This window comes from Puma concolor, chromosome E2 (genome assembly GCF_028749965.1).
Source record: "Puma concolor isolate L17-30 chromosome E2, mPumCon1.1.hap2, whole genome shotgun sequence".
Lineage (NCBI taxonomy): Eukaryota > Metazoa > Chordata > Mammalia > Carnivora > Felidae > Puma > Puma concolor.
Window position 1 is genome coordinate 52,364,315 of NC_141681.1, and position 25,452 is coordinate 52,389,766.

The 25,452-nt window shown below is 57.9% G+C and overlaps 3 protein-coding genes across 5 annotated transcripts in view; 2 read left to right on the top strand and 1 right to left on the bottom strand.

Moving 5' to 3' along the window:
- PNMA8C (PNMA family member 8C) overlaps positions 1 to 25,452 on the top strand; it is a 32,796-nt gene extending 7,344 nt beyond the window's left edge. The window contains exons 2-3 of one of the 3 annotated variants that reach the window (XR_015244967.1): positions 22,244 to 23,282; positions 25,324 to 25,452. The gene's annotated coding sequence lies outside the window, so the exon portion shown is untranslated. Of the gene's footprint in view, positions 1 to 7,167; positions 7,318 to 22,243; positions 23,661 to 25,323 lie in introns of those variants that run through there. The other 2 variants (XM_086690177.1, XM_086690176.1) reach the window with 2 other exon arrangements.
- CCDC8 (coiled-coil domain containing 8 subunit of 3M complex) lies at positions 7,383 to 10,603 on the top strand. The gene has a single exon (XM_086690175.1). It carries the CDS (start codon positions 8,407 to 8,409, stop codon positions 9,895 to 9,897), a length of 1,491 nt encoding a protein of 496 aa, XP_086546301.1. The 5' UTR covers positions 7,383 to 8,406; the 3' UTR covers positions 9,898 to 10,603.
- Positions 15,921 to 18,811, bottom strand: LOC147573683 (uncharacterized). The gene is made up of 2 exons (XM_086688649.1): positions 17,140 to 18,811; positions 15,921 to 15,961 (listed from the first exon to the last, which is right to left on the bottom strand). The coding sequence occupies exons 1-2, from the start codon at positions 18,251 to 18,253 to the stop codon at positions 15,921 to 15,923; spliced, it is 1,155 nt and encodes a 384-aa protein (XP_086544775.1). The 5' UTR covers positions 18,254 to 18,811.

A 25,452-nucleotide genomic window follows, 5' to 3' on the forward strand; every position in this document is an offset into this window, starting at 1 on the left:
TGCTAGTTCAGGAAGCAGATGCATCTGTCCCGTGTATGGTGAAGAACAGAGTTGGACCTATGGCCTGGGTTCAAGTCCCAACTCCTCCGCTTCCCAGAGCATGGGCCTGGGCAAGCCACCTGACCTCCTGTGTCTCAGGTTGCTTACTTATAAAATGGGGATAGTGGTAACTTAGTTCCCCAAGGGTGGGGAGGAGTGTACCCATGCAGACCTGTGAACGACTTAGCACAGCGGCTAAGAGGGAGAAAGCTGTTGAGTGTTGGCCACTGGGATCCTGGGTCTGGTGACTGTTGTGTTTCGCACGGACAAAGAATGCATTAACCTGGTTTTACATCCCAGACTCCTGAACTAAATGTGTCCCCAGCTTCCTCAGAAGACAATCTGGTCTCTGTGTAACGACAAGTGGCTGCTTTGGAACCTGAACAGAGTAGCAAATACACCGAGGTAATACCCCTCGGGAGACAGTACCCGACCCGCGCCCCCAGCATCAACAGGACACATGACAGAGAGTGTCCAAGGCTTCAGAGCTGCGCAGACAGACCTGGGTTCAAATCCTGCCACCTGGGTTCAGACTCTGCCACCGACTAGCTGTGTGCCTTCAGGGAGGTGACTTCACCTCTCTGGGCCTCGGTCTCCTCATTGGTAAAGTGGGGCTAATATGACCCATGCCACAGTTTCTTTGCAGCAGAGAGAATACAGACCCACAGGCTCTGGGGGCGCCTGGGTGGCTCAGTCGGTTGAGCGTCCGACTTCAGCTCAGGTCACGATCTCGCGGTCTGTGAGTTCGAGCCCCGTGTCGGGCTCTGGGCTGATGGCCCAGAGCCTGGAGCCTGCTTCCCATTCTGTGCCTCCCTCTCTCTCTGCCCCTCCCCCGTTCATGCTCTGTCTCTCTCTGTCTCAAAAATAAATAAACGTTAAAAAAAATTTAAAAAAAAAAAGGCAAAAAAAAAAAAAAAAAAAGAAGACGAAGAAAAAAGAAAACTCCTGAAAAAGGAACCCTCTAGGGACAGAAATCAGATCTGTGGTTGGGAGTAGGCAGAAGGGGGATGCCACGGAAGACACTAAGGAACTTTCTGGGGGGTGATTGAGTCTTCCATATCTTTTCTTTTTTTTTTAATGTTTCTTTATTCTTGAGAGAGTCATAGAAGCAGGTAACACCCGTACCTGATTCTGGGGGTCAGGAGACTACAACGGTAACACCTTCACTTGGGGGATGATGGTTCTTGAAAGACAAGGTCACAGAAGAAAACGTGGATGTTTTCATTTGGAATTTTTCTCATCCGAGGCTGGGGAATTACCCGCCACACCGCCGGGGTCTAGATTTGTTCCTTGTGCCTGTGGTAACAAATTACCACAAACCGGACAGCTCAGAAGAGCAGCAGTTTATTCCCTCGTGGTCCTGGGGGCCAGAAGTTCAACACCAAGGTGTCTGTGAAGCTGAGCTCCCTGTGAAGCCTCTAGGAGAGGATCCTTCCTTCCTTCTTCCAGCTTCTGGTGGCTCCTGGTGTTTTCTGGGGCGCCTGGGTGGCTCAGTTGGTTAAGCGACGGACTCTCGGTTTCAGCTCATGTCATGAGCTCACTGTTCACGAGTTCGAGCCCTGCATTGGGCTCTGTAGGTAGCGCGGAGCCTGCTGGGGATTCTTTCTCACTCTCTCCCTCTCTCTCTGTCCCTCCCCTGCTCACATTCTCTCTCTCAAAATAAATAAACTTTAAAAAAAAAAAAAAAAAGGACACTCCTGATGCCCCACCCAGATAATCTAGGGTAATCTCATCTCAAAATCCTTCATTACATCTGCAAAGATCCTTTTCCAAATAAAGTAACAATTTCAAATTCCAGGGATTTGGACTTGAAATCTGTCGGTAGCCACTATTCAAACTATTACAGGATCTCTGCAACTCCCAGAGTCCCTCTTTTAAGGGTCCCTCTATGTTGCTCAAATGGGAGAAACCCTAATGTCCAACGTGGCTCTTTGCAGGTGCTGTGTGGTATTTCCAAGTTCCTTCCCTGCTTCTGCCCAGCCCCACCAACCATCACCTCTGTCAGAGTCACTTGGAGAGATTTTTTTAAATGTTAATTCATTTATTTTTGAGAGAGAGAGAGGGAGATTGTGAGTGGGGGAGGGGCAGAGGGAGAAGGAGAGCATCCGAAGCAGGCTCCACACTGACAGCAGAGAGCCTGACGAGGGGCTCAAACTCACGAACCCTGAGATCATGACCTGAACTGAAGTTGGACGCTTAAGCGACTAAGCCACCCAGGCGCCCCAGGGAGATTATTTTTTTTTAACACAGTACCCCGCTCCCCACCCTAAGATGTTCTTATCCAATAGGGTGGGCTCGGGAAATTGAGTGATTTCTAAAACTCTCCCCAGTGATTCTAATGTGCAAACCAGATTTGCGAATCACTGCCTTAGAGAAACGTGCCGCGTGAATGAATGAATGAATGAATGAATGATTTTTCAAAAGCACAGCTATTCTAACTGCTGGCTTTGCTTCTACACTTGCCAAACAAACTCCAGATTCTGGGTTGAAGAGGGGAGAGGCAGGGGTGGCCCGATATGCGGCTCGTTCTGGTGGTCAGAACGTGGATCACAAGGCTGCTTCCTGCCTTGTTTGTTGAGCACCTACTACGTCTTGTCAATTAACCCACTGATTAAAAACTGTAGATAATTAACATCCTGTTCATTCCAGACAGGGATCTGATTTCTGGGCATTGGAGATGGAGGACAAGTCTAGTGACTGTGCCAAGGTTACAAATGTCACCTGGGGCGGCCGGGGCGGTGGGGGAGGAAGTCTTCACGGATTGCCCACCAACCTTGTTCCCCATCCCCAACCTGCCACAGGCAACTGAGAAAATAAAGGAACCGTTAAAGGTATAGGGGGTGGAACGTAAGGAACCTGAGTGTTTCAAGGCTCTGTCACTTACTAGCTGTGTGGCTTTCTTTGGCCTCATCAGAAAAATGGGAATAAATACTTTAAGAGGGGTTCTAAGGAGGAAAAGAAAAAAAAATGCATAGGGACAGAGACAATGTAGGTGTCCAAAGTGAATAATTATCAGTATTATCATGTTCCCTGCTTTCGGGCATACCGACGAAGGGGGGAGTTGTCACAAAAAAAGAAAATCAAGATTGATCTGCATACACAGATACAGAAAGGCTTCAAGACAGGCTATGAAGTGAAAAAAGCAAAATTTATAGTTAATAGATCTGGTGCAATCCTCTCGTTCATTCACTCAACAAACATTTTGAGCGCCTGGGGTGCCTGGGAGGCTCAGTCGGTTGAGTGTCTGACTAACTCAGGTCATGATCTTGTGGACCCTGAGTTGGAGCCCCACGTTGGGCTCTGTGCTGAGGGCTCAGAGCCTGGAGCCTGTTTTTGATTCTGTGTCTCCCTCTCTCTTATTCTCTGCCCACCTCCTCGCTGTGCTCTGTCTCTCTCTCTGTCTCTCTCTGACTCAAAAATAAATAAACGTTTGGGGCGCCTGGGTGGCGCAGTCGGTTAAGCGTCCGACTTCAGCCAGGTCACGATCTCGCGGTCCGTGAGTTCGAGCCCCGCGTCAGGCTCTGGGCTGATGGCTCGGAGCCTGGAGCCTGTTTCCGATTCTGTGTCTCCCTCTCTCTCTGCCCCTCCCCCGTTCATGCTCTGTCTCTCTCTGTCCCCAAAATAAATAAAAAACGTTGAAAAAAAATTAAAAAAAATAATAAATAAACGTTTAAAAAATTTTTTTAAATATTTTGAGCACCTGTCAGTACTGTTCCAGGTTCTGAGAATTTAACAGCGAACAAACTAGAAAAATAGCCCACCCCTCATGGGGCATGTATTCTAATAGTGTGAGACAACAAATAAATAAGAAAATACTAGGAAGTGGTAAGTACTATGATAAAAATAATTCAGAATGATGTGGAAAATCCACCCTCCCCCGGGGGAAATTCTGAAATTACACATGTAAGCTTTATTTTATTTTATTTATTTATTTATTTATTATTTTTTTGGAAAAGTATTTTTTTGGAAAAGTACAGAGGTATTTCACTGTGGTTACTTTGGGGCAGGGGGAGGCTGGAGGCTGGCAGAGGGAGACTTGTTTTTCATTTTATACCTTTCTCTAACTTCATTTTCTCTCTTCTTTTTTTTTTTTTTTTTTTTAAGTTTGTTTTAGAGAGACAGAGAGAGGGAGAACAATCGGGGGGAGGAACAGAGAGAGAGGGAGAGAGAGAGAATCCCAAGCAGTCTCTCTGCACAGGGCTCGAACCCAGATCATGACCTGAGCCAAAATCAAGAGTCAGACACTCAACCGACTGAGCCACCCAGGCGCCCCAGGGTTGGCAATTTTTGTAAGAATGTTGACCGTTTGAGGTTTTCATTTCTAAGATAACGTTCCTCTCCCTCCTCCCCCCCCCCCCCAAGCTTTTTACCAATTACAGAAACCAAATGTCTCATCTGCGAGAGGTCATTCCGCTCGCAAGTCTTGACTTTTCCGACTTGGATTCTTAAACCAGTATTTCTCAAATGGGGAGCCTCGGGATTCTTAGTTTCGGGTGGCTTTTCAGGGAGGCTGATTGGGGAATCGGGCCTAGAGAAAGGAGACGAAGCCTAGAAAAGGCTCTGCCCCGCCCCCGCCGCCCCAGCCCTCCCCTCCCCTCCGCGGGCAGACTTGCGCTGCGGAGCGCGTCTCCTCGTTGCCGGGGAGACCGCTCGCGAGGCTCCAAACCTCGCACCAGGGAGGGGCGGGGCGGTGGGAAGCTGGGCGGGGCCTCAGCGCGCCCGCCGGGAAGGAGCTGGTGTGAGCGAGAAAATCCGGCAAAGCCCAGCGGCCTGGCTCTGCAAAGGCGAAAACAACCCGAATGAGCCAATACTTGTGCACAGGCCTCGCGGAGATCCTCACCAACCCCTGCCCGCCGAGCATCTCCCTTCCCTTCCCTCTCTCTCTACACATCTGCCTGGTTCCTTCAAGAATTAAATAAAATCCCACGTCGTGAGTTAAATACAATCACATGTATTCATGGGGCGCTTGGGTGGCTCAGTCGGTTAGGCAGCCGACGCTTGATTTCGGCTCTGATCGTGATCTCACGGTTTGTGGGTTCCAGCCCCACACTGGGCTCTGTGCTCACAGCTCCCAGCTTTTTTCGGATCCTGTGTCTCCTGCTCTCTGCCCCTTCCCCACTTGTTCCCCCCCGCTTCGCTCTCTCTCAAAAAAAAAAGTTAAAAAAAATTTTTTTAATTACATGTGTTCATTTTTACACTTTGTATTTATGTCATTATTTCACAGGTTTTTTTTTTTAACTATTGCTGAAATTTTTCTTTTTAAACAGATTGTATATTTCATTGTAATTGGTTTCCTTTGTAATCCAGTGAATGTAATTCCTTTTTTTTTTTTTAAATGTTTATTTATTTTGGGGAGAGAGACAGAATGCGAGCGGGGGAGGGGTAGAGAGAGAGGGAGACACAGAATCCGAAGCAGGCTCCAGGCTCTGAGCTGTCAGGACAGAGCCGGATGCGGGGCTCAGTCTCACCAACTGGCAAGATCATGACCTGAGCGGAAGTGGAACCTTAACCGAGTCACCCAGGAGTCCCAGTGGACGCAATTCTATGCACTGAAAAACTTTATCTTGAAATGCAACCCGTAGCACTTAGGAAGGGTTGGGCACCTGGGCGTCTCAGTCGGTTGAGCTACTGACCAGCTCAGGTCACGATCTCACGGTCTGTGAGTTCAAGCCCTGAGTCGGGCCCTATGCTGACAGCTCAGAGCCTGGAGCCTGCTTTGGGTTCTGTGCCTCCCTCTCTCTCTGCCCCTCTCCCGCTCATGCTCTGTCTCAGAAATAAACATTAAAAAAAATTTCTTTTAAAAGAAAGGGTTAAGGATTCCTCAGATGAAGGGCCTTGGAGAGGGTAGAGGCCACCTTATATTTGGCGGGTGTAGGGAGTGTAGAATGACCTTGAGCAGAGGGAAATTGCCAAGAGAAGGTGGGCCCATAACATTCTGGGCATTGGGAGCAGCAAGTGCAAAGGCCCTGAGGCTGGTGTCTCTGATGAACAGCGAAGAGGCAGGTGTGTCTGGAGGTGAAGGAGTCAGCGAGGAGGAGAGAAGGAAAGCGGAGGAGGTGTGCTAGGGCTTTGTGGACGGTGGTGAGGACTTCGATTTTACTGAGTAAACTGGAGGAGTTTTGAAAGAATAGAGACGGCGCTGACTTATGTTGTTAAAAGATCCCTCCAGCTGCCGGGTTGGGGAGGATTGCAGGCGGTGAGAGGGGAGCAAGGAGCTGTTTGCATGGGTCCAGTGACCTTGTAGCTCTGAGAATTCATTCTGGGCCCATTCAGCAGGGTGCCTGCTTCCAAGGAAACTCTCCAGGCAAGTTAAATGTTACTATTACCAATGCCACCGTGATGCGTACTCTTGCTCAGCTACCTGCCTCAGAGTTCTCTGAGTGGGGCCCCCTGTGTGGGGCACATCCTGGGCCCCACATCCCAGGGATACCGACCTACTATGTCCGTCTGAGTCTGAGGACCTTTGAGTTAATTTAACTTAGTGAACATTTTTTTTTTTTGAACATTTCTGACAGCTAAAAATCCAAGCAATAATTCAAGCAAGAAGATAAAGAGTAAAAAATGCAGGTCTCCGCCACCTCTGGGGATCTCCAGTCTCCCTCCCCAGAAACAGTCACTGTTGGTAGTGGTTTTTTTTTTTTTTTTTTAATGTTTATTTTTGAGAGAGACAGAGAGAGACAGAGTGAGCAGGGGCAGGGGAGGGGCAGAGAGAGAGGGAGACACCGAACTGGAAGCAGGCTCCCGGTTCTGCACACTGCCAGCACAGAGCCCGACGCAGGGCTTGAACTCACCAACTGTGAGATCATGACCTGAGCCAACCGACTGGGCCACCCAGGAGCCCCTGTCAGTGTTTGTCCCTGTGAGGAGTACATGCACACACCTAGGTCCTTTGCCTCCCCCCCCCCCCACACACACACATCATACTGTTTCAGATTCAAAGCCAGGTCCCATCGCTTCCGGTAGTGGGACCTTGAGGCAGGGATCTTACATTCTCAGCTATAAAATCAGAATCATCACCACTCTACCTGCATCATAGTGTTATAGTGAGGATGTCATGAGTTGATTCGTAGAAAGCACCTACAACCGTACCTAGGACACACGAAACCTGACCATCTTTCTTTCCACTAGGTACTTCTTTTTACGTGGCTGCATAGTATTTCACTGGGAGAACAGGTCAACCGGGCCAGTCCCTCCTGATGAACACTGAGGTCCATTCATTCACGCGAACATCTTTACTGAGCCCCTACTGTGTGCGGAGTCCCGCGCTGGAGGCTGGCACAAGAACCAATTTCTCCGCCAGTGGCCTTCAAAAGGACTGCCCCGTTAGCGCACCCACCTTCCAGGGCTTGGCTGGAACCCGCACGTTTAGAATGGCAGGTTGGGGAACTGCCGCCTTTCTGGGGAAAGGCGCTGACGTGGGCCTCGGCGGGCGGTCGGCTGGGAAGCGATGGCCCCAGCGAGGCCCGCAGCGCGGCCACACCCCTGTGCGGGAGGGGAGCGAGGGCGCCCCGAAGGGAGTGGACAGCCCCCCTGTCAGTCTTCCCGAGTCGGGGAGTGTAAGATGAGAAGGGGGAAGGTGGGCCTCACCCTCGGGGAGAGCGAGGAGGAACTTCCTGCCCGCGCGCGCTCCTCGGTGCCGAGCGCACGGGCTGGGAGGCCGTAGGCGCGTCAAGGTCAGCCTGGACGGGGGTGGCTGCCTGCCTGGGGGCGGGAGACCCTCCCGGGGGGGGGGGCTGGGCTGCGGCCTCCGAGCGCCTCGGCCATATTGAACAGCCACGGCTGAGTCGTCTTTGTCTGCGAAGTCCTCTCCCAAGCTGCAGGCGAGTCCCCGAGGCAGGAAGAGCCACGGGGCAGCCCGTGCGCCCCAACTCGGAGCCCGTGCACCGCGTTCGCAGCTGGCCGGTGGGCTTTGAGCCTCGGGACCCATCTCACCCCCGGCCCACGTAAGCATCCCCGGGGGTTGATTCCCGCCACTCCTTGGTGGGGAGCCGGACTTGACCAAGACTGGACTCGGTTGCGGGCAGAGAAGTTAGGAGGGGCTGGCTCCTCCTTGGCTGGAGAGGTGAGACCCTCCGGGCAGTTCGGCCGCGACCCCCCACCCCCAAGACCCAGGCCTACTTGTAGTTTGGGGTCGTTGCCCCCACCCCAGCTTTCACCCTGGAGATCTTAAAGACCCTCGAGAAAAGCCACGTGGGGGGCTGGTTCCCCTGGGGCTTCCTCCCATCCCCCGACTGCCTGATCCTGTGGAGCGTCCCAGATGTCTGCAAAGACGTGGATCTGGATGTCCTCGTGGAAGCCTTGAAACCCGTGGGGACCTTTAAGAAGATTGGCAAGGTGTTCCGCAGGGAGGAGGACTCCACGGTGGGGATGCTGCAGATCGGGGAGGACGTCGACTATTTGCTCATCCCCCGGGAGGTCAGGCTGGCCGGGGGCGTGTGGAGGGTCATCTCCAAGCCGGCCACCAAAGAGGCCGAATTTCGGGAGCGGCTGACCCAGTTTCTGGAGGAAGAAGGCCGCACGCTGGAGGACGTGGCCCGCATCATCGAGAAGAGCACCCCACACCCGCCCCAGCCCCCCAAAAAGCCCAAGGAGCCCCGAGTGAGGAGGAGAGTCCCGCAAATGGTGACCCCTCCCCCGCGGCTGGTCGTGGGCACCTATGACAGCAGCAACGCCAGCGACAGCGAGTTCAGTGACTTCGAGACCTCCGGAGGCAAGGGCGACAAGGGTCACAACGGCCCGGGGCGCAGCAGGAGGGTGCGCAAAATGCCTGTCAGTTACCTGGGCAGCAAATTTCTGGGGAGCGACCTGGAAAGCGGGGATGACGAGGAACTGGTGGAGGCCTTCCTGCAGCGAGGGGAGAAGAAGCCCAGCGCGCCACCTGCCCGCCGCCGCGTGAACCTGCCGGTGCCCATGTTTGAGGACAACCCCAGGCCGCAGCTGTCCAAGGCGGACAGGTGGCGAGAGTACGTCAGCCAGGTGTCCTGGGGGAAGCTGAAGCGGAGGGTGAAGGGCTGGGCGCCGAGGTCCAGCCCCGAGGTGGGCGAGGCCCGGCAGGCCTCTCCCAGGGTGGAGAGGGACGGGGCATGGGCGCCAGGCAGGGCCAGCCTGGGGGATAATGTGGGCAACGCAGGAGGCGGCCAGGCGCCCGAGACTGCCCCAAGACGATGGAGGCCCAGAATCAACTGGGCCTCTTTCCGCCGTCGTAGGAGGGAGGAGGCAGCAGCATCCACAGTTCAGGTGGCAGAGGCTGCAGACGGTCAGAGGGCAGAGGCTGCAGACGATCAGGGGGCAGAGGCTGCAGACGATCAGAGGGCAGAGGCTGCAGACGATCAGGGGGCAGAGGCAGCAGACGACCAGAGGGCAGAGGCTGCAGACGATCAGGGGGCAGAGGCTGCAGACGATCAGGGGGCAGAGGCTGCAGGTAATCAGAGGGTGGAGGCTATAGCTAATCAGAGGGCAGAGGCCATACCCGTCCAGGGGGCAGAGGCCGAGGATAATCTCGGGGCAGAAGCCATAGCTGTCCAGAGGGCAGAGGCTGCAAATAATCGGAGGGAAGGGGCTGCAGATAATCAGAGGGCAGAGGCCCCAGTTGTCCAGGAAGCTGAAGCCTCAGCTGCCCGGGTGGCCACAGGGGCAACCCAGGGAGCTAGGGCCCGGAAACAGGTCAAGACAGTGAGGTTCCAGACTCCTGGACGTTTCTCATGGTTTCGCAGGCGGCGGAGAGCCTTCTGGCACACTCCTCGGTTGCCAACCCTGCCGGAGAGAGTCCCCAGGGCAGGCGAGGCCAGGAGCCTTAGGGTGTTGAGGGCAGAGGCCAGAGCAGAAGCGGAGCAGGGAGAACGAGAAGACCAGCTGTGAGGTGAGGGCAGGGGTGCCCCGGACCACACCGCCACCGGCCACGTTCTCGGCCTCGCAAGGCACGGTCCTCCTCTCCCGCACTTGGATGGAGACGCTCTTCCTGCCTCCGTACTTGAAAATGGAGGTTGGGGCGCCTGGGTGGCTCAGTCGGTTGGGCATCCGACTTCGGCTCAGGTCATGATCTCGCGGTTTGTGAGTTCGAGCCCCGCGTGGGGCTCTGTGCTGACAGCTCGGAGCCTGCTTCGGATTCTGTGTCTCCCTCTCTCTCTCTGCCCCTCCCCTGCTTGCGCTCTGTCTCTCAATAATAAATAAACGTTAAAAAAAATTTTTAAAAGAAAGAAAATGGAGGTGAAGCAAGGGCCAGGCCGTGGACCTCCCCCCTCTACCCCACATCCCTCTTTCTTGTTAAAATTCGTTCATGCATTGAGTTTTTTTAAATACAGACTCTTTCTGGACACCCAAAGAATGTAAAGAAAGAGACCCATGGGGAAGAGTTGCATCACCTGTGATCTGAACTTGCTCATATGCAGCTTTAGGTGCTCGGCTTGAAAAAAAAAAAAAAAAGGGGGGGGGAAAGGCTGGGGAGAAATTCCCTCCCCTCCCCCTTCACCCTCTCCTTTCTGCCTGCGCACTTAGCATTGACGGCCTCCTTGAACTTAAAAAATGGGCGCAAGCCAACATGCAAATAAAAATGTTTACAAAGCGATGTTTTCCTGGCTTTGGACCTGGCCTCTGAGGAATGCGCCAGGGTGATCTCGTCACTCCCTTGTGTCCCCTCCAGCCCCACCCTCTAAGATGGTGACCTGTGTTTATGTTGCTTTGTGGGCCATTCCCTCCCTTCCCGCTGTGCCCCCTGGGTTCGGGCCCAGGGCCCGCAGTTCACACATTTCACCTGACCCTGGTTACAAGGTAGAGAAGAAAGGGACCGTGTCCAAAATTCAGATCCCGGGGCCCTTCACACCAGAGCTGCGGATTCGCTGAAGGTGGCTGTGTGGCCCAGGGATCTGTTTCCATTAAGCCCCACCAACATCCCCAGGGGCAGACTGGCCACAGGCCACATCGGAACCGCTTTGCAGGGCGCCTGGGTGGCTCAGTCCGTCAAGCGTCCTTGACTTCAGCTCAGGTCATGATCACGATGGCGGTTCGCAGGTTCGAGCCTCACGTCGGGCTCTGTGCCGACAGCTCGGAGCCCGGAGCCCGCTTTGGATTCTGTGTCTCCCTCGCTCTCCGCCCCTCCCCAGCTCGCGCTCTGTCTCTCAAAAATGAATATACGTTAAAAAAAACTCTTTGCAATAGAAACAGTCCAAAAAGCAGGATTGCGGCGTAGCACGTAGTGGGCTGTGACTGGCGCTTATAATCAGGGAGAGATTGGGTTGCTAAGGCCCCATGGGCACTGGCGGGCATCTCTCTGTGTCTCCCAACCCCAACTCCACCAGTGAAAACCAGCAAATGGCCACACCCCAGCCTAGCTGAAGGCCGGAGGAAAGGGAGGTCGTGGTGCAGGGAGGCCTGAAGGCCAGCCCTGTCCTGTGCCTGCACTCCTGGCCTGAGCTTCTCAGTTTTGTTTTGGAACTAAAGAATGACATGCTGTCACCTGCTCCCTCCCCGGAAGTAGTCGCTGCTAAGAGGCCCTTTGCACCTGTGGGGTTTGGAAGAAAGACAGGGTGTGGACCCCACCGGGAGGGATGGACTTGGCTGCGGGCGAGGGAATAACCAGGCTGGACCCGGCCATTCCAGGAGTGCCCAGCCTTCCGGCATCCAGGTGGTGGTGGCCTGGGGTCTGTGGCTGCTGCCCATCTGCGAGAACAGCAGCCACGTGACCACAGGGGGCCTAGCCGGGTTGGGTTGCTGGAAGGTGACAGAAGGTGGGAGCAGAGATTGCCAGAGACACCAGGAGAGGCTCAGGGGTCTGGGGCAAAGCCAAACACCCACCGATTCTCGGTTTGTCGCTCGCACCCCAGTGTTAGAGGCACGAGCATAAATCAAGGCCCGGAAAGCAGAGGTCCCTGGGGTTACCTGAAATTCTACCAGGGTTTTTATACTATTTTTTTTTAAGCTTATTTATTTTGAGAGAGAGAGCGCACACAAAGGGGAGGGGCAGAGGGAGGGAGGCAGAGAATCCCAAGCAGGCTCCACGACGTCAGGGCTGAGCCCAACACGAGGCTCAAACTCACAAACCGTGAGATCACGACCTGAGCCAGAATCAAGATTCCCATGCTTGACCGTCGGAGCCACCCAGGTGCCCCAATACTATTTATAATCCAAGGGGATTTCATTTACTGCTTGAAGGGCCCAGTCCCCAAATGCAACCCACCTGATGCCTCCAGGACTGTGGTTTCAAACATACCAGGATTTTCTTGGAGAGAAGCCCCAGAAAACTAGAATGTCGTCTCCAGACCAGGCTTTATCTGGATGTGCCCAGCCACCCCTAGACGTCCCCAAAGGGAAAAATAATGGAACGCCTCCACCCTGCAACACGGTGGTGTGATATGACAGGAGAAACCTGTTATGGGGGGACATTCGGGGGGACAGAGTAAGGAGGGATTTGGAGCCTGGGTCACCCCTAGCACCAACCCTTACAAGCTGTGCAAACTTGGCTGGTTACTTAACCTCTTTGTGCCCCTACTTACTCATCTGAAAGGGGGATCTTTATAGATACGGAGCTTTCCTCCCAGGGCTGCTGAAGGACTCAAGGAGGTATAATATGTTGGAATTCATATCCGCGCCAATGGACATCATCTGTCCTATTCCTGTTATACACCAGAGGCGGTCAGTTCCTCACGAGACATCTCAGCCCTGATTGGGGCCCCGGGGACGGTGGTTTCCCCATCCTGGCTGGTGTGGAATGACCCGGGAGCTTTCAACCCCCCCCCCCCCCCCCCAGCCCGCACGCTCAGACACGCTCACCGAACTGGGCAGGTGTGGCTGGGGCATCCAGAGCCCTAAGGCTTCCAGATGATTCCACTGTGCACCCGGGACTGCGAACGGATCCCCCCAGGGCTCCGGGAGATAATCAGACCCCACAGCAGGCCCGTCTCAAGCTGGGCGTGCATCAGAATCATCTGGAAGGCCTTCTAAGACACAGACTTGCAGGATCCCAACCCCAAGTCATTCCTTCCGTCTGGGGTGGGCTCAAGGATATGCATCTCTAGCTCCAGCGTTGGCTGCTACTGCTGATCTCGGGACCTCCCCTGACGGGCCGCTGCCTGACGTTCAAAGGCCACGTGGAACTTTGGCCCTTTAAGGTCCTGGGCCAGTGGCTGCAGCCTCCGGCGCCCTCCGGGGGAGCCCGCGCCGCGCGCCGTTAACCAGCGGTCCTGGGGCGCCCCCTGGCGGGAGGCGCGGGAGCCGCAGGTCGTGCGGGCTCTCTCCCCTCTGGCGAGGGGTGGGACGTGGGCAGGGGGCGGCGCCGGCCGGCCCCGGAGCCCTCGACCTCCCCTCCGGAAGATGTGGGAGCCGACCCCATTCCCAGGAGCGCCGGGACCCGAGCTGGCCGACGGGGCGGACGGGTCCGGCCCGAGCGGACGGGCCGAGGTGGGGTCGGGGACGGGGTAAAGGGACACCGCGGCCACGTGGTCTGGAACGGTTCCGCGGTTCCGCGAGGGAGCCCCGGAGGAGGACGAATCCGGGTTCGAGCTCCCTTGCCCCGCCCCGGAGCCTCCCTTTCCTCGTCTGGGAAATGGCAGTGAAAACCTGCCTTCCTCCAATTCCGCCACGCCTGTTCTGTGCGCAGAATCCAATAAGGACGCACACGACGGCCCGAATCTCTCCCCCACCAACTGACCCCGCGGGGACACAAACAGCGCGGGAGGCTGGCCCCGGTGGGGACCGTGATCCCACGTGAGCGACCCCTAGATTCGCGCCTCCCGAAGGAGCCTCCCTCGGGCACCGGCCCGCCCCAGCCCTCACCTCTTCGGGTCTTCGCCCAAAGGTCGCCTTGTCAGCGAGGGCTGCCTGGCCCCCCGCCCCCGAACTAGGCGCCGATCGCAAACCCTGCGCCGCGCATGCTCGCCCCGCGGCCTCCTGGTGTTGTGCATCAGCGTGCACTTCTCCGGCAGCGTCTTTTGTCCGTCCCCGGGCCCACGACGCTCCGCAAGGGTCTGCACTTGGCGTGCGTCCTGCCGCCGCGCCAGCGCCGAGCACCGGGCCTGGCTCCGGGTCCCGCGCGGCCCGCCCCGTCCCTCCCGCCTCCTCCGGCCGCCACCGAGAGGTGTCCTCGGTGTCCTCGGGGCCGCGGGCCCTCGGGCGCGGGGGACAGCAGGGGGGCGGGGGACGCTCTCCGGGAGCCGCTCGCGCTGCGGCGTGGGCGGCAGGGACGCGGGCCCGGGACTCCCGGGTCCCTCCTCGGGGAAGTCTGCTGCTTGGTGGAACCCTTTAGCGCGGCGACCTGGGCTCCGGGCTGCGGCGGTACCTCCCCCGGGGGCCCTGGGCCACCTGCCCTGTCCTTCTGCACTTTGGCCCGCGATGGCCGCATCACCCATTCCCCCACGAACCCCCCCCCCCACACAGATACAGTCCGTGGGTCATGTGGAAACACGTGGGTGTGGCAGGAGGCTGTCAGAGCTCTGAAAAAGGGGGCATGTGAGGGGAGGGTTACATTTTTCGCAGGGTGGTCAGGGAAGCCCTCCCTGGGACTGGGACAGTTGAACAAAGGCTGGAATGAAGTGAAGGATGGAGCCGTGCCAATATCCTGGGGAGAAGCACTCCAGGCCACGGGAGGGGGGGGGGGTGGGGGGGGCAGCAGGTGCAAAGGCCCTGAGGCAGGAAAAAGCCCCAAATGTTAATCTGTGGGGACAAAGAAAAACTCTAAAGGGTTTGGGGAAGAGAGACACCGAATCACACATCAGACTGATCTAAAAGGGCCCCTCTGTGCCCTGTAGCCATGTATGGATGAGGACTCCGAAGGGAGGCAGGACCCCCAGGGAGGAGTGGAGATAGTTCCCCTCAGTCTGGGTCCATGGCAGATCTATGGCACAAGGGCCAGGGGACAGGCCTTGAGCTGAAGCGTGGGAGTTGGGTGCTGGGCATAGACAGCAACAGGCCACAGAGCAGGGTGAAGCATCCACCCTGAGGTGGGAGGTGGAGAAGGAGGCCAGGAGTGGGGGCAGAGAAAAGTCGAAGCATGGCAGGATTTATACGGCTGCAGTTAGGCCAGGGGCCTGGGTGGCGGTACGGCCACGGAAGGACACTGGGGGCAAAGCAGAGATGGGGCAGTCCCAGGGTGGTGACCCAACCTCAGACACTTCCCTCCCCCTTCGTCCAGAGCACATTGAGACCAGACCAGAAGGCTCCATTCGCTTTCCTGAGGGGCCCCAGGGGACAGGGGCTCCAGGAGAGGAGCTCAGAGATGCTCCGCCCTCTTGCCCCGCCCCCAGGCGGCTGCAGAGGCCACTCAGACCAGGGCCATCGCCCCCTGGGAGGACAGGCTTCCTCCCCAGCCCCAGGGCATCCTGACTGCTGCCAGGTGATCTCAGTCACTGTCCCATGGAGGTCCCTGCAGCCCTGAGGGAGACTCCTTCCCGTGCAACTGAAGCATTCTGGTGTCCCGAGGTGAGGGTAGGACAGTGCAGTCTGGCCGTGGGGACACCCCCAGGCCCCTGTGCCTTCCTGGAGACGTGGAGGGAGGGCCCTCCTGGCACGATGGGCCCGTCACCGCCTGGGGACTGGAACTCTGGCCCAGGCACACACGCAGCCCCAGGACGAGGGGACGAGAAACAGCAGCCAGTCCAGAACATGGGTCCACTTCCCCACCCAGACACCGCCGGGCACCGAAGCAGCTACGCGGGGACAGCAGGTGCTGACCGGACAGCGCGGAGCCGAGAGCCTGGGGGATCAGGGCTGGGCTGCAGCTCCCTCCTGGGGACATTCCGTCCTCTCAACACAAGACCCTGGGCGGCTCCTGCACTGGCTGGACTGGCCCTGCCCCCTCAGGCGCCGCCTCAGGGTCCTTCCCGTGTTTAATTCACTCAGAGAGAGAAACGGGGACCCTTCATCCTCTTAAGCCGGGGCTGCAAAGCCAGCGCCTAGGGGTCGGTCAGCCCACGGGACCCGAGGAAGGGGACAGCTGTAGGGACAACGGGGATGGGGGTGAGGGGACCCCAAGCCTGTTGGAAGTGCGCTGCCCTCACTGCCACGGACAGAAGCCAGAAATCGGGATTTTATGTGATCTACCCAGAGGTGAAAATTTTGGCCAATAATTGAGATGTCTGGGAATCCCTGGGAGGCCTGAGTGGCAGATTCAGCCCCGGACGGTGGCAGGTGGCCGGCTTTGGCCTTGAGGAGCTGGGTCCCTTGTCTCAGCTGTGGCTGAGGGGGGCAGGGCTGCTGCTCTTTCCCTTTCTTTCTCCTCCTCCTCCCCTGCCCCCACCCTTCCCACCTCTCCTCTCTCCTCTTCTCCCACAGGACCTCTCCCCTCCCCTAGGGGCTGCCGCCTCTGCCCCTCACATTCCTCTTTCTGGAATCATCTCCTCCCCCAAGCAGGGAGGATCAGCCTTCAGGCCTCGGCTACACGTGGGGAGAGTGGGTGTCAACCCACTGCCCAGCTGGGTGGCGGGGACTCCATCCCAGATCCCAGGCCCCCGTGAGACTGGCTGGAGTGGGGGGACAGTGGCCCACAGACGCTGGCCAGAAGCAGGTCTCCGCAACCCTGGGGGCCTCGCGGAGAGCCAGAAGGAACTCTCTGGCATGGCTGGCCTCCCCACTGCCCCATGTCCCCCCACGTTCACCCCCCCCATGCTAACCGGGTGCCACCTGGGTGGCCCGAGACACCGGCCCATCACCTGGGGCTGCTGCCTTCCGGAGGGGCCGAATCTCTGTCCTTCTTCCCTGGGATCGTCCCGCCACCTGCAAAGGAGGGACAGAGAGGGACCCTGGAGGCCGGCGGCGGGTGGCTCAGCAGAGCGCGGGTCCCAGGGTGAAGCCGGGAGGCCGCCTCTGTCGCGGGCTTCGGGGAGGGGGTTGCCGGGATGGGGGGGTGAGGCGGCGCGTCTCCGGGTTCCCCTAGCGGCACTGGGGGGGGGGGGTGTCAGCCTCTGGCCGCCACGACCCTTCTCACTAGCGGCCGACTTGGAGACGGGGGTGGGGGAGGGTGAGCAGCTGACCCCTGGCCTCGCCGGCCTCCGCAAGGGCCCCGGCGCCCCTTCTTTTCCCGGTTCACCGCCTTCCCCTCGGCAGCGACGCCAGCCCCACCCCACCCCACCCCCACCCTGCCGCGGCCTCCGCCTCCGCCTCCCCTGCCCCCACCCCGGCTCCTGCCCGAGCCCGACGGGGCGGCGCCCGCTTGGCCCGCGGCCTCCTGGACGCCCCGGCCTCGGGCCCCGACTCCCCGCTCCCCACGGCCTCCGGCGCCGCCTCCGAGCCCGCGCCCGGCTCGCCTCCCGCGCGCCCGCACCTCCCTCCTTCCCAGGCGCCTTCCTTGGCGTCGCTCGTCAGCCCCGCCGGGTCCCCGCGCCCGTGGAGGGGGGCTCGGGCTCGGCCAGGCTGGAAATGCGCTCCCGGCGGCTCCCGCGGCCCGCGGCCTTCCGCAGGACCACGGCGTCCACCCGGCGGCCCGCCTCGTCCACCTTCCCGCGGGCTCCCCGAGTGTCCCGGCGCCGGACGGGCAAGACCGCGGGGAGGGCCTCGCTTGTCGCTCCAGCCCAGTGACTCCATCACCCAAGCGACTTTCAGCATCTCCCCTCCCCGCCACGGGCCCACGGGGCCCGCGGGTCCGCACAGGCCGCCATGGCCACAAACTCGGACTGTCCACCCTCTCGTCTCCTGGCTCCCCGTTTCGCTGTGACTGGCTTTCGGGAGCGTCGCTGTCCCTGGGCTCCTGCTGCCACGTGTCTCTCACCGCCAGCAGGGCCGCTAAAGCCGGGCCGCGCCCCCGTGGGCGCCGGGCTTCTCCCCTGTGGAGGCTGAGGGCCTCGCCCCCGGGGCTCTGCCTCCGCCCGCTCCTGCTTGGCTTTGTCCGTCCCGTCACCAGGGCCAAGAACTCGCGGGGACCCGCTCCTCCGCCCGCGTCGCTCTGCAGGGTCCACTCCTTCTTCCTGAGCTCCTTGGCGGCCTCCTGGAGCGGGCGTGGAGCGCTCAGGTCGTCCTGGGCTAGCTCCTGGATCACCATCCCCAGAGAGTCGTCGGACTCCCGCCTGGCTCTCTCTCCTGGCCCTTCTGGGCCCACCTGTTGCCTCTGGCTGGGTTTCTGGGAGCCGAGCCCGGAGGCCCTTCCCTGGGGGGAGCCGGCCTTCCTGGGGGTGGGCCCTGAGCCCTGGGCCTGGGTCTCCGAAGCCAAGCAGGAGAGGGGGATGTGTCCCCGGGGCCTGCAGCGCCCGCGGCCTGCCTCCGAGGGCCTCTCATCCAGCAGCAGGCCTTTCATCTGCCTCAGGACCCTTGTGTCCTCCGCGCGGTCGTGACACAGAACCCTCCGGACGCCGCCCTTGCCCGGGATCTGTCTGGGCACGGAGGCGTGATTTATGGCCTCCGCAAACTCCACCGGGCGGCCTCGGCCTTCTGGTCCCTCCTGGCCCTAGTGTTGCACAGCCTGCACGTGCCGGGGCGGGGGTGGGTGGGCAGGAAGGCCGGCTGCAAGACGGCTTGGACGGCTGCCTCCTCCAGGCCCTCTGGGATGCCGGTGACCAGTAGGGCCCCGTGCATGTCCGCGCGCAGCCCCCTGCCCCAGTGGCGCAAAGCCTGGAGGCCATGGTGCCTCCTGCCCACGGGCACAGATCGCCGGGCGGGGGGAAGCCCGCAGCGGACTCGGGCTGGGGCGCCCTGTGCAAATCCGGCCCTGGAACAGCGCTGCAGGCCTTGGGGTTCAGGTTCCAGCGAATGTGGCAAGGTTGAGACCTGGGGGTCTCGGGGTTCCCTCTGCCTCTAGCCGGCTGATGCGGTGGCCTTTCTGACACCCCCTCTCCTGGGCTGTTGGAGGATCCGCGGGGGGGGATCCACCGGCCGAGTCTGGGCGCTCACCTGCTCTCCAAGCCGAGCAGTGGTGAGGCGACCCGACTTCTAGGTCCTACGCCTGCGCGGATGGGCGCGCCCCTCCCCCAGCTGGGCCGGGTCTCCGTGGTAACGCTGCGGGTTGGAGCGGGAGTCAGCGTGGCTGGGGTCCAAAGTGCTGCTCCAAAGGACAGGAGGAAAGGAGGACGTGGAGACAGGTGGTCCCACCTGCACTGATGAGCCCAAAAAGGCCAAATCCACAGGCGACAGCGAGACGTCAGGACCGGACCTCCACGGTCCCCTTCGGGACAGTCCAGGTTTCAGCCGGGTGTAATCCCGTCCCCTGTGTACAGGTGGAAGTCAGGATGTGACGCCGAAGTCTAGGAGGCCTTGGCCTCACACAGTGGTACCAGGACTCATTCTCGGGGAAGGAGCCCTGTTCAGCGTGACGGGTGTCACCCACGCGTCAGTAAGGGTCCGCGGGCTTCACATGTGAGGTGTATATATCACTGAGGGTATACAGACCTCATTCCCGGAGACCACGCTTCATTCTTGCTCGTATTCCTGGGTCGGAAATGGCACCTACAATCAGTCATGTGTGTGTATATATATCTATATCATTTTGTATGTGTATGATCTTCAGTGAGATCAGACCTGAATTCCGGTTCCCAGAGAGAGCATTTGCCCCTGGCCGGGGGCCATTCACGGGTGTGAATATCACAGGTACTCTAGACACGTTTCTTTCACATCGTTTATCTGCCCACTCTATGTAAATCAGGCTCTGTGGTCCAGCCGTCCCATGTCTATCCTGGTTCTCCTTCTCCCGTCCCCCCGCCTCCCCCAATCCCGGGAAGGTTTCTGAACTGCCCCCAGGCCTGGGTTCCGCTCCTCTGTTACATGGCAATAACCATGAACCCTACCTCCTAGGACTCTGATGGGGGTTAAAGTGGAGGGTCCATGAAAGAAAGCCCTTTGGAACAGATGCTGGCCCAGAGTGGGTGTTCCCTAGAAGGTCACCGCCGTGGAAATCATTTATTGAGGACTTAGCATTATATAAGCATTTGTTAAATAAAATGAGGCATCCAAACACCTTGGGCTTTTTTTTTTTTTTTCTTTTTTCTTTCTCTTTTATGTAGGAAGAGAGTTTATAGCAATGTTACCATGGCTACGGGGGGGGGGGAACCAAACTGCTTACTCACTTCCCTACTAACCCCCCTGAAGCCCTTCCTATTTTCCCTGCTTTTCCCTTCTCTTACCTTCCTGATCCCCCAGTGGATGGGACCCTTGTCTCCAGAGCAAAGTGGTCCAACAGAAATCTAATTGGAGCCCCAAAGGCAAGCCACATGTGTCATGTTGAATTTGCTCTGGCCGCCTTCAGTAAAAATACAAGGAAGCCGGGGGATTTCAGTTCATTCTAAGAACAGGCTTCACGGGGCGCCTGGGTGGCTCAGTCGGGTAAGCAACCGACTTCAGCTCAGGTCACGACCTCACGGCTCAGTTCCTGAGTTCGAGCCCCGCGTGAGCGCCGAGCCTGCTTTGGATCTTCTGTCCTCCTCTCCCTCTCTGCCCCTCCCCTGCTCGCCCTATCTTAACAATAAAATAAAATCTTTTTTTTTTTTTTTAAAGAATGGATTTCATGTATCCTGAAATGTACACAATACGACCACTTACGTATCATCAATTTGAAACAATTATTTTTTTTTAATTTATTATTCTTGAGGGAGGGAGAGAGAGAGAGGGAGAGAAGGAATCCCAAGGAGGTTCCTTGCTGGGACGCCCGTGAACAGCCCTGACTTGTTCCATATCTTCCATGCCCCTCAGATGTACCACCAGGCATTCACGTCTGTGCAGAATCGATTTACAAGGATCTGAGCCCAGAATCCAACTCTGCTTTATACATAAACACGATGCATCTTTTTTTTTTTTTTTAAAGTTTTTTTCGGGGTGCCTGGGTGGCGCAGTCGGTTAAGCGTCCGACTTCAGCCAGGTCACGATCTCGCGGTCCGTGAGTTCCAGCCCCGCGTCGGGCTCTGGGCTGATGGCTCGGAGCCTGGAGCCTGTTTCCGATTCTGTGTCTCCTTCTCTGTCTGCCCCTCCCCCGTTCATGCTCTGTCTCTCTCTGTCCCAAAAATAAAAATAAAAACGTTGAAAAAAAAAAGTTTTTTTCATTTTTGAGACACAGAGAGAGAGAGAGACAGAGCGCAAGCAGGGGAGGGGCAGAGAGAGAGGGAGACACAGAATCTGAAGCAGGCTCCAGGCTTCGAGCTGTCAGCACAGAGCCCCACGCGGGGCTCGAACCCACAAACCGTGAGATCCTGAACTTGTTACGGAACTGGGCTGGAACGCTGGCAGAAAAACCAAGCGGCACTCAGAGATCTTGGTGGATCGGAGATTCATTTAACACCGGCGGGCTCAGAGGAGACCGTTTCTCCAAAGATCTGAGCCCCGAATGCGAGCGGGAAGGGTAATTTATAGTTGTAAGCCTCCATATTTCGGGGTGGGGGGGGGAGGGTTCGCGCACGCAGCAAAGGAAGAAGAATCTGGACGAGGGGTCTCTAAGCTAGAGACCAGAGTTTGTTTTAGCCCCATGGGCCACCTTTGGCGTATTTTATTCACTTGTCCAACAACGTGAGCTGAAGTTGGACGCTTAACCGACTGAACCACCCAGGCGCCCCCACGACACGTCTTTCCAAACACGGTTTTCATTGCCACTGACCATGCCCGCTTTTACTCTAGTGTCTGTGCCCCGCTTCCAAGTAATTCCATCTGGCCTCCCCTCCCCTTACCTCTACATCCACACTTGGTCACGAACGGCAGGTGCGATCATCTGTCCTCTTCACCCCACTTTCTGGCTGCTGTGTCCCCCCAGAAGCTGGCCCCATTCATTTCTCTCCCGGGGAGGGGGGGGGGCGGGAAGTGGGGCAGAGTGGGTGGGGACATGGTCCCAGAAGCCAAGTAGAGAATTAGAGAGTCTCAGAAACCTCCGGAAGAAGACTGTGGCACCCAAGAAACGGAAACATTGCAGAAGCTCCAGGGCACAGGATCGGAGTAGGCCTTGAACTCTGAGCCCTGTGAGCGAACGATCACACGGGCCCCAGCCAGGCAGGGCGATAGGAAGCCCCCGAATGTCCTGCCCAGCCCTGGCTGTGGCCTCCACGGTTCCCATAGAAACAGCTGGAAGAGAAGGGCGTATCAAATGCTTGGCACAATTCTTCTCCCACCTCCCTGTGTCTGAGGGGAAGGAAAACAGAACAAAACAAAAAACCCGAGCCTACGTGTTAAGTGGTAAAAGCAACCATTGAGACAGGGGTTCTCATAGTGTGCTCCAGGAACCCTTAGGGGTTCCCAGAGGCATTTCAGGGGGTCCACGGGATCAAACCCGTGGTCACGAGAGGACTAACGCGTTATTTGCCTTTTTCACTCTCAGTCTCTCACCAGTGTTCGGTGGAATTCTCCAGAGGCTACGCGGCGTGGCGATGTTGCAACTGGCTGAACGCAAAAGCAGGTAGGAGAATCCAGTAACCTCTGTTGAATCAGGCACGAAGGAGATTTGCAAGAACGTAACACAACGCCATTCTCCTCTTGAATTGGTTGATTTGGGAAAATAATAGCTATTTAATTTATTTATTTATTTATTTAGTTTTTTAATGTTTTTATGCATCTTTGAGAGAAAGAGAGAGACAGAGCGCGAGCAGGGGAGGGGCAGAGAGAGAGGGAGACACGGAATCGGAAGCAGGCTCCGGGCTCTGAGCCATCAGCGCAGAGCCCGACGCAGGCCTCGAACCCACGGACCGCGAGATCATAACCTGAGCCGAAGTCAGACGCTTCACCGACTGAGCCAGCCGGGCGCCCCTGGATAACTTGTCTGAGAGCTGTTCCCCCGCTTTGGTTACTCAAAGCGTCCTTTGCTTAGAGCCCTTGTGGGTAACGTGTCTCAGAGCGACCGTCGTTAATATGTCTCGTCTGTAATTCTGCCCGCCGGGTGGAGTCCCACAACGAGAACTCAGCCCATTTCACCTTTTTATCGTCCCCTCCTCCAAGGCGAGACACCGATCACGGTTTTAAGACACGGCTGCAAGTTCCGGGTCGTCCCTAGAGGTGGGGGTCCGCATCCCCCTTCCTTGAACCTGAACCGGGGCGAGCTTTGCGGCTGCCCCCAGTGATAACGTGTGGCGGGAAGGATGTCCTGGGGCTTCCAAGGCCAGCAACAGAAGGCTTTTGTGTGCAACTCAGCTGCCGGGCTGCGAGGAAGCCTGATTCACACGGATAGACCACTTGGAGGCACGCCGGTCCTCCGGTCAGGCCACCCCACACCAGGCCCTGGTCACAGGAGAGACGAAGCTTCCAAGGGCTCCCAGACCTTTGACGTTGGTGTCACCTCAACCAAGGCCCCAGACCTCGTAGGGCTGAGAGAAGCTGTTCCCAACGGTGCCCTTTCAGCGCTGTTGACCGCAGAATCCGTGAGCGTAAGCAAAAGTTGTGGTTTTATGGCACGAAGTTGGGGCTGGCGGGGTACCCAGCAGAAGTACGGGGCACACGCCTGTCTGCATCTCTCCCGCCTCCCTGCCCCCCACCCCACGCTGCTAAAGACGTGACGATCCACACCCTCGCCCCATCCTCTTGGGCCGAGTGGGACAGTCCCTGGCACGCGTCCCAGATGCAGATTGCCGGGAGGTAGGGTCTGTGGACTGCTCCCTCTCCCAAGTCCCCCAAGCCACCCAGTGCAAGGACTGTCCCCATTCACGCCCCCACCGTTAGCGCTTGAGGATTCCCGGGCCCCGACCCCCTCTCCCAACGCGGGATGTTATCCAGCCTTCGAAGATTTTTCTGTCTAATGAGTGAAAGGTGATGGCTCCTTCCTTGTTCCCTTCCCGCCGTTGTAGGACCTGCCATTTGCCCAAGACGGGGGACAGAGTTGGGGGAGAGGGTCCCAGGCAGGACACCGTGGTCTCAGGTTCAAGGATCGGATCTATCTCGCCCGGGGGCACGGGGGGGGGTGGGGGGGGGACCCGAGCGGGCTGGTGTCAGAGGTTTGCTCCATTCAAGTTGAGGCATTGGGCTCGCACCTGCCCATGACACGATCCCACTGACACACAGACCGACACGTTTACAAAAACCCCTGCACCCCTCACACACACCCACCTCTAACACACATCACACACAGCTAGAGACATACACAGAAACCCAGTGTCCACTATCCCTCGCCCACTCTCGCCCCGCTGTGGGAGCCAGGAGGTCGTTCCTGCCCGTGCAAGGACAGAGCCCGCCCCAAGTGGCCTGCCAGACTCTCTCTCAATCCCAGCAGAGCCACCCGGAACTCGCCCTAGGGCGGGGGGGGGGGGGGGGGGGGCAGGGAGCTCACACCCGTCCTCCACAAGGCGTCACAAACTTGACCCTGCCTCTCCCCTTTCTATGGCTCCAGTGCAGTCCTGCCCTCCTCCCCGGGGGTCTGTCCAGCCTGGAGCACAGGGGTCGCGCGTGAAGCTCCCCTCGGGAGGGATCCCTGTGTCCCCCCACCCCACCGCCCAAGGGACTGTGAACCCCAGGAGGGCAGGGCCTGGGCTGTCTCAGTCGTGGCTGGGTCTCCCGCTAGGCGGGAGCAGGCTCTGTGAGAGCGTGTGGGGAAGGAAGATTAGCAAAGAAAGCCAGGAGAAAGGAGGGGAGAGGAGGAAGAAGAGAGGGAGGAAGGATCTGTAAAGCTCTGGCTTCATTCTTTTCTGAGCTGTGTCCCCAAGTGCCCACCAGAGGGCGCTCTGAGCCAGCACATCCCTCCTGCAGGGCCTCAGGCTCCCCGACAGACAAAAACGGATCATAACGAAGAGGATTGCCGCGGAGCCCTTCTACCCAAAGCCCTACTGCGTCTTAGGAGTGCGCTGCAGCCGCCAGGCGCCTAACTCCACGCAGCAGCTCAGAGTAACTTACAAAGGAGGAAAGCGAGGCTCAGAGGCGTTGTTTAACTTTCCCAGGGTCACACGGCACCTAAACTGAAAAGAAGCTTCCAGCTCTGAGCTTGGTGACCCAACAAAGTTGTGCTCCTTGGTCACATCCGCCAGTCCCCATGGGCCTGGCCCTGACACTCCCCCCCCCGCCGCCTTTAGACACACTCCGCACCCCCCCCCCCCCCCACCATTCCATCTGGCCACTGGGGCCCTTGTAAACCAACCACCTGGAAGGCACTTCTTCCCTTATGCTACCCCTCAGAGGGCCACCTCCTCCCTTCAGGCTCAGCTCGGTGTCACCTCCCGCAGGAGGGAGAGCAGCGACCCTCACCCAGGAGATGCGCAGCTGTTCTGGGGAGGGAGCCGCTGTTCCCTGACCCAGAACCGGCTTCAGCTCTTCCGACCCATTTCCTCCTGAGAATCCAGGCCTTTCCCTGATAATGCTCATGTCTCTATGTGATTGTGGGAACCACGGACCAGGTGGTTCCTGTGGGGACCACTAACCCTCACACACCCAAGCCTGGCCAATCAGAGAACTCATTCCCCTTCCCAATCTCTGTGATTGCAGGCACGTGACCCAACTGGTCCAATGGGAGTCGGTCCTCAGTCTCTGGCTGAATAAATGAATGAAAGGGCCCTGGAACCAGCCATGCCTGAAGGCAATCAACCGGAACATTTATAGTAACACAAGCCGATG

Bases quoted from the DNA above. Each gene is read 5' to 3' on its own strand.
- LOC147573683 (XM_086688649.1), bottom strand. From the start codon at position 18,253: ATGAAAGGCCTGCTGCTGGATGAGAGGCCCTCGGAGGCAGGCCGCGGG. The intron at 15,962-17,139 runs GTGGGGGCAGGG...TTGTCCCTACAG, and splicing joins GGGCTCGGGCAGGAGCCGGG to CTGTCCCCTTCCTCGGGTCC.
- CCDC8 (XM_086690175.1), top strand. From the start codon at position 8,407: ATGCTGCAGATCGGGGAGGACGTCGACTATTTGCTCATCCCCCGGGAG.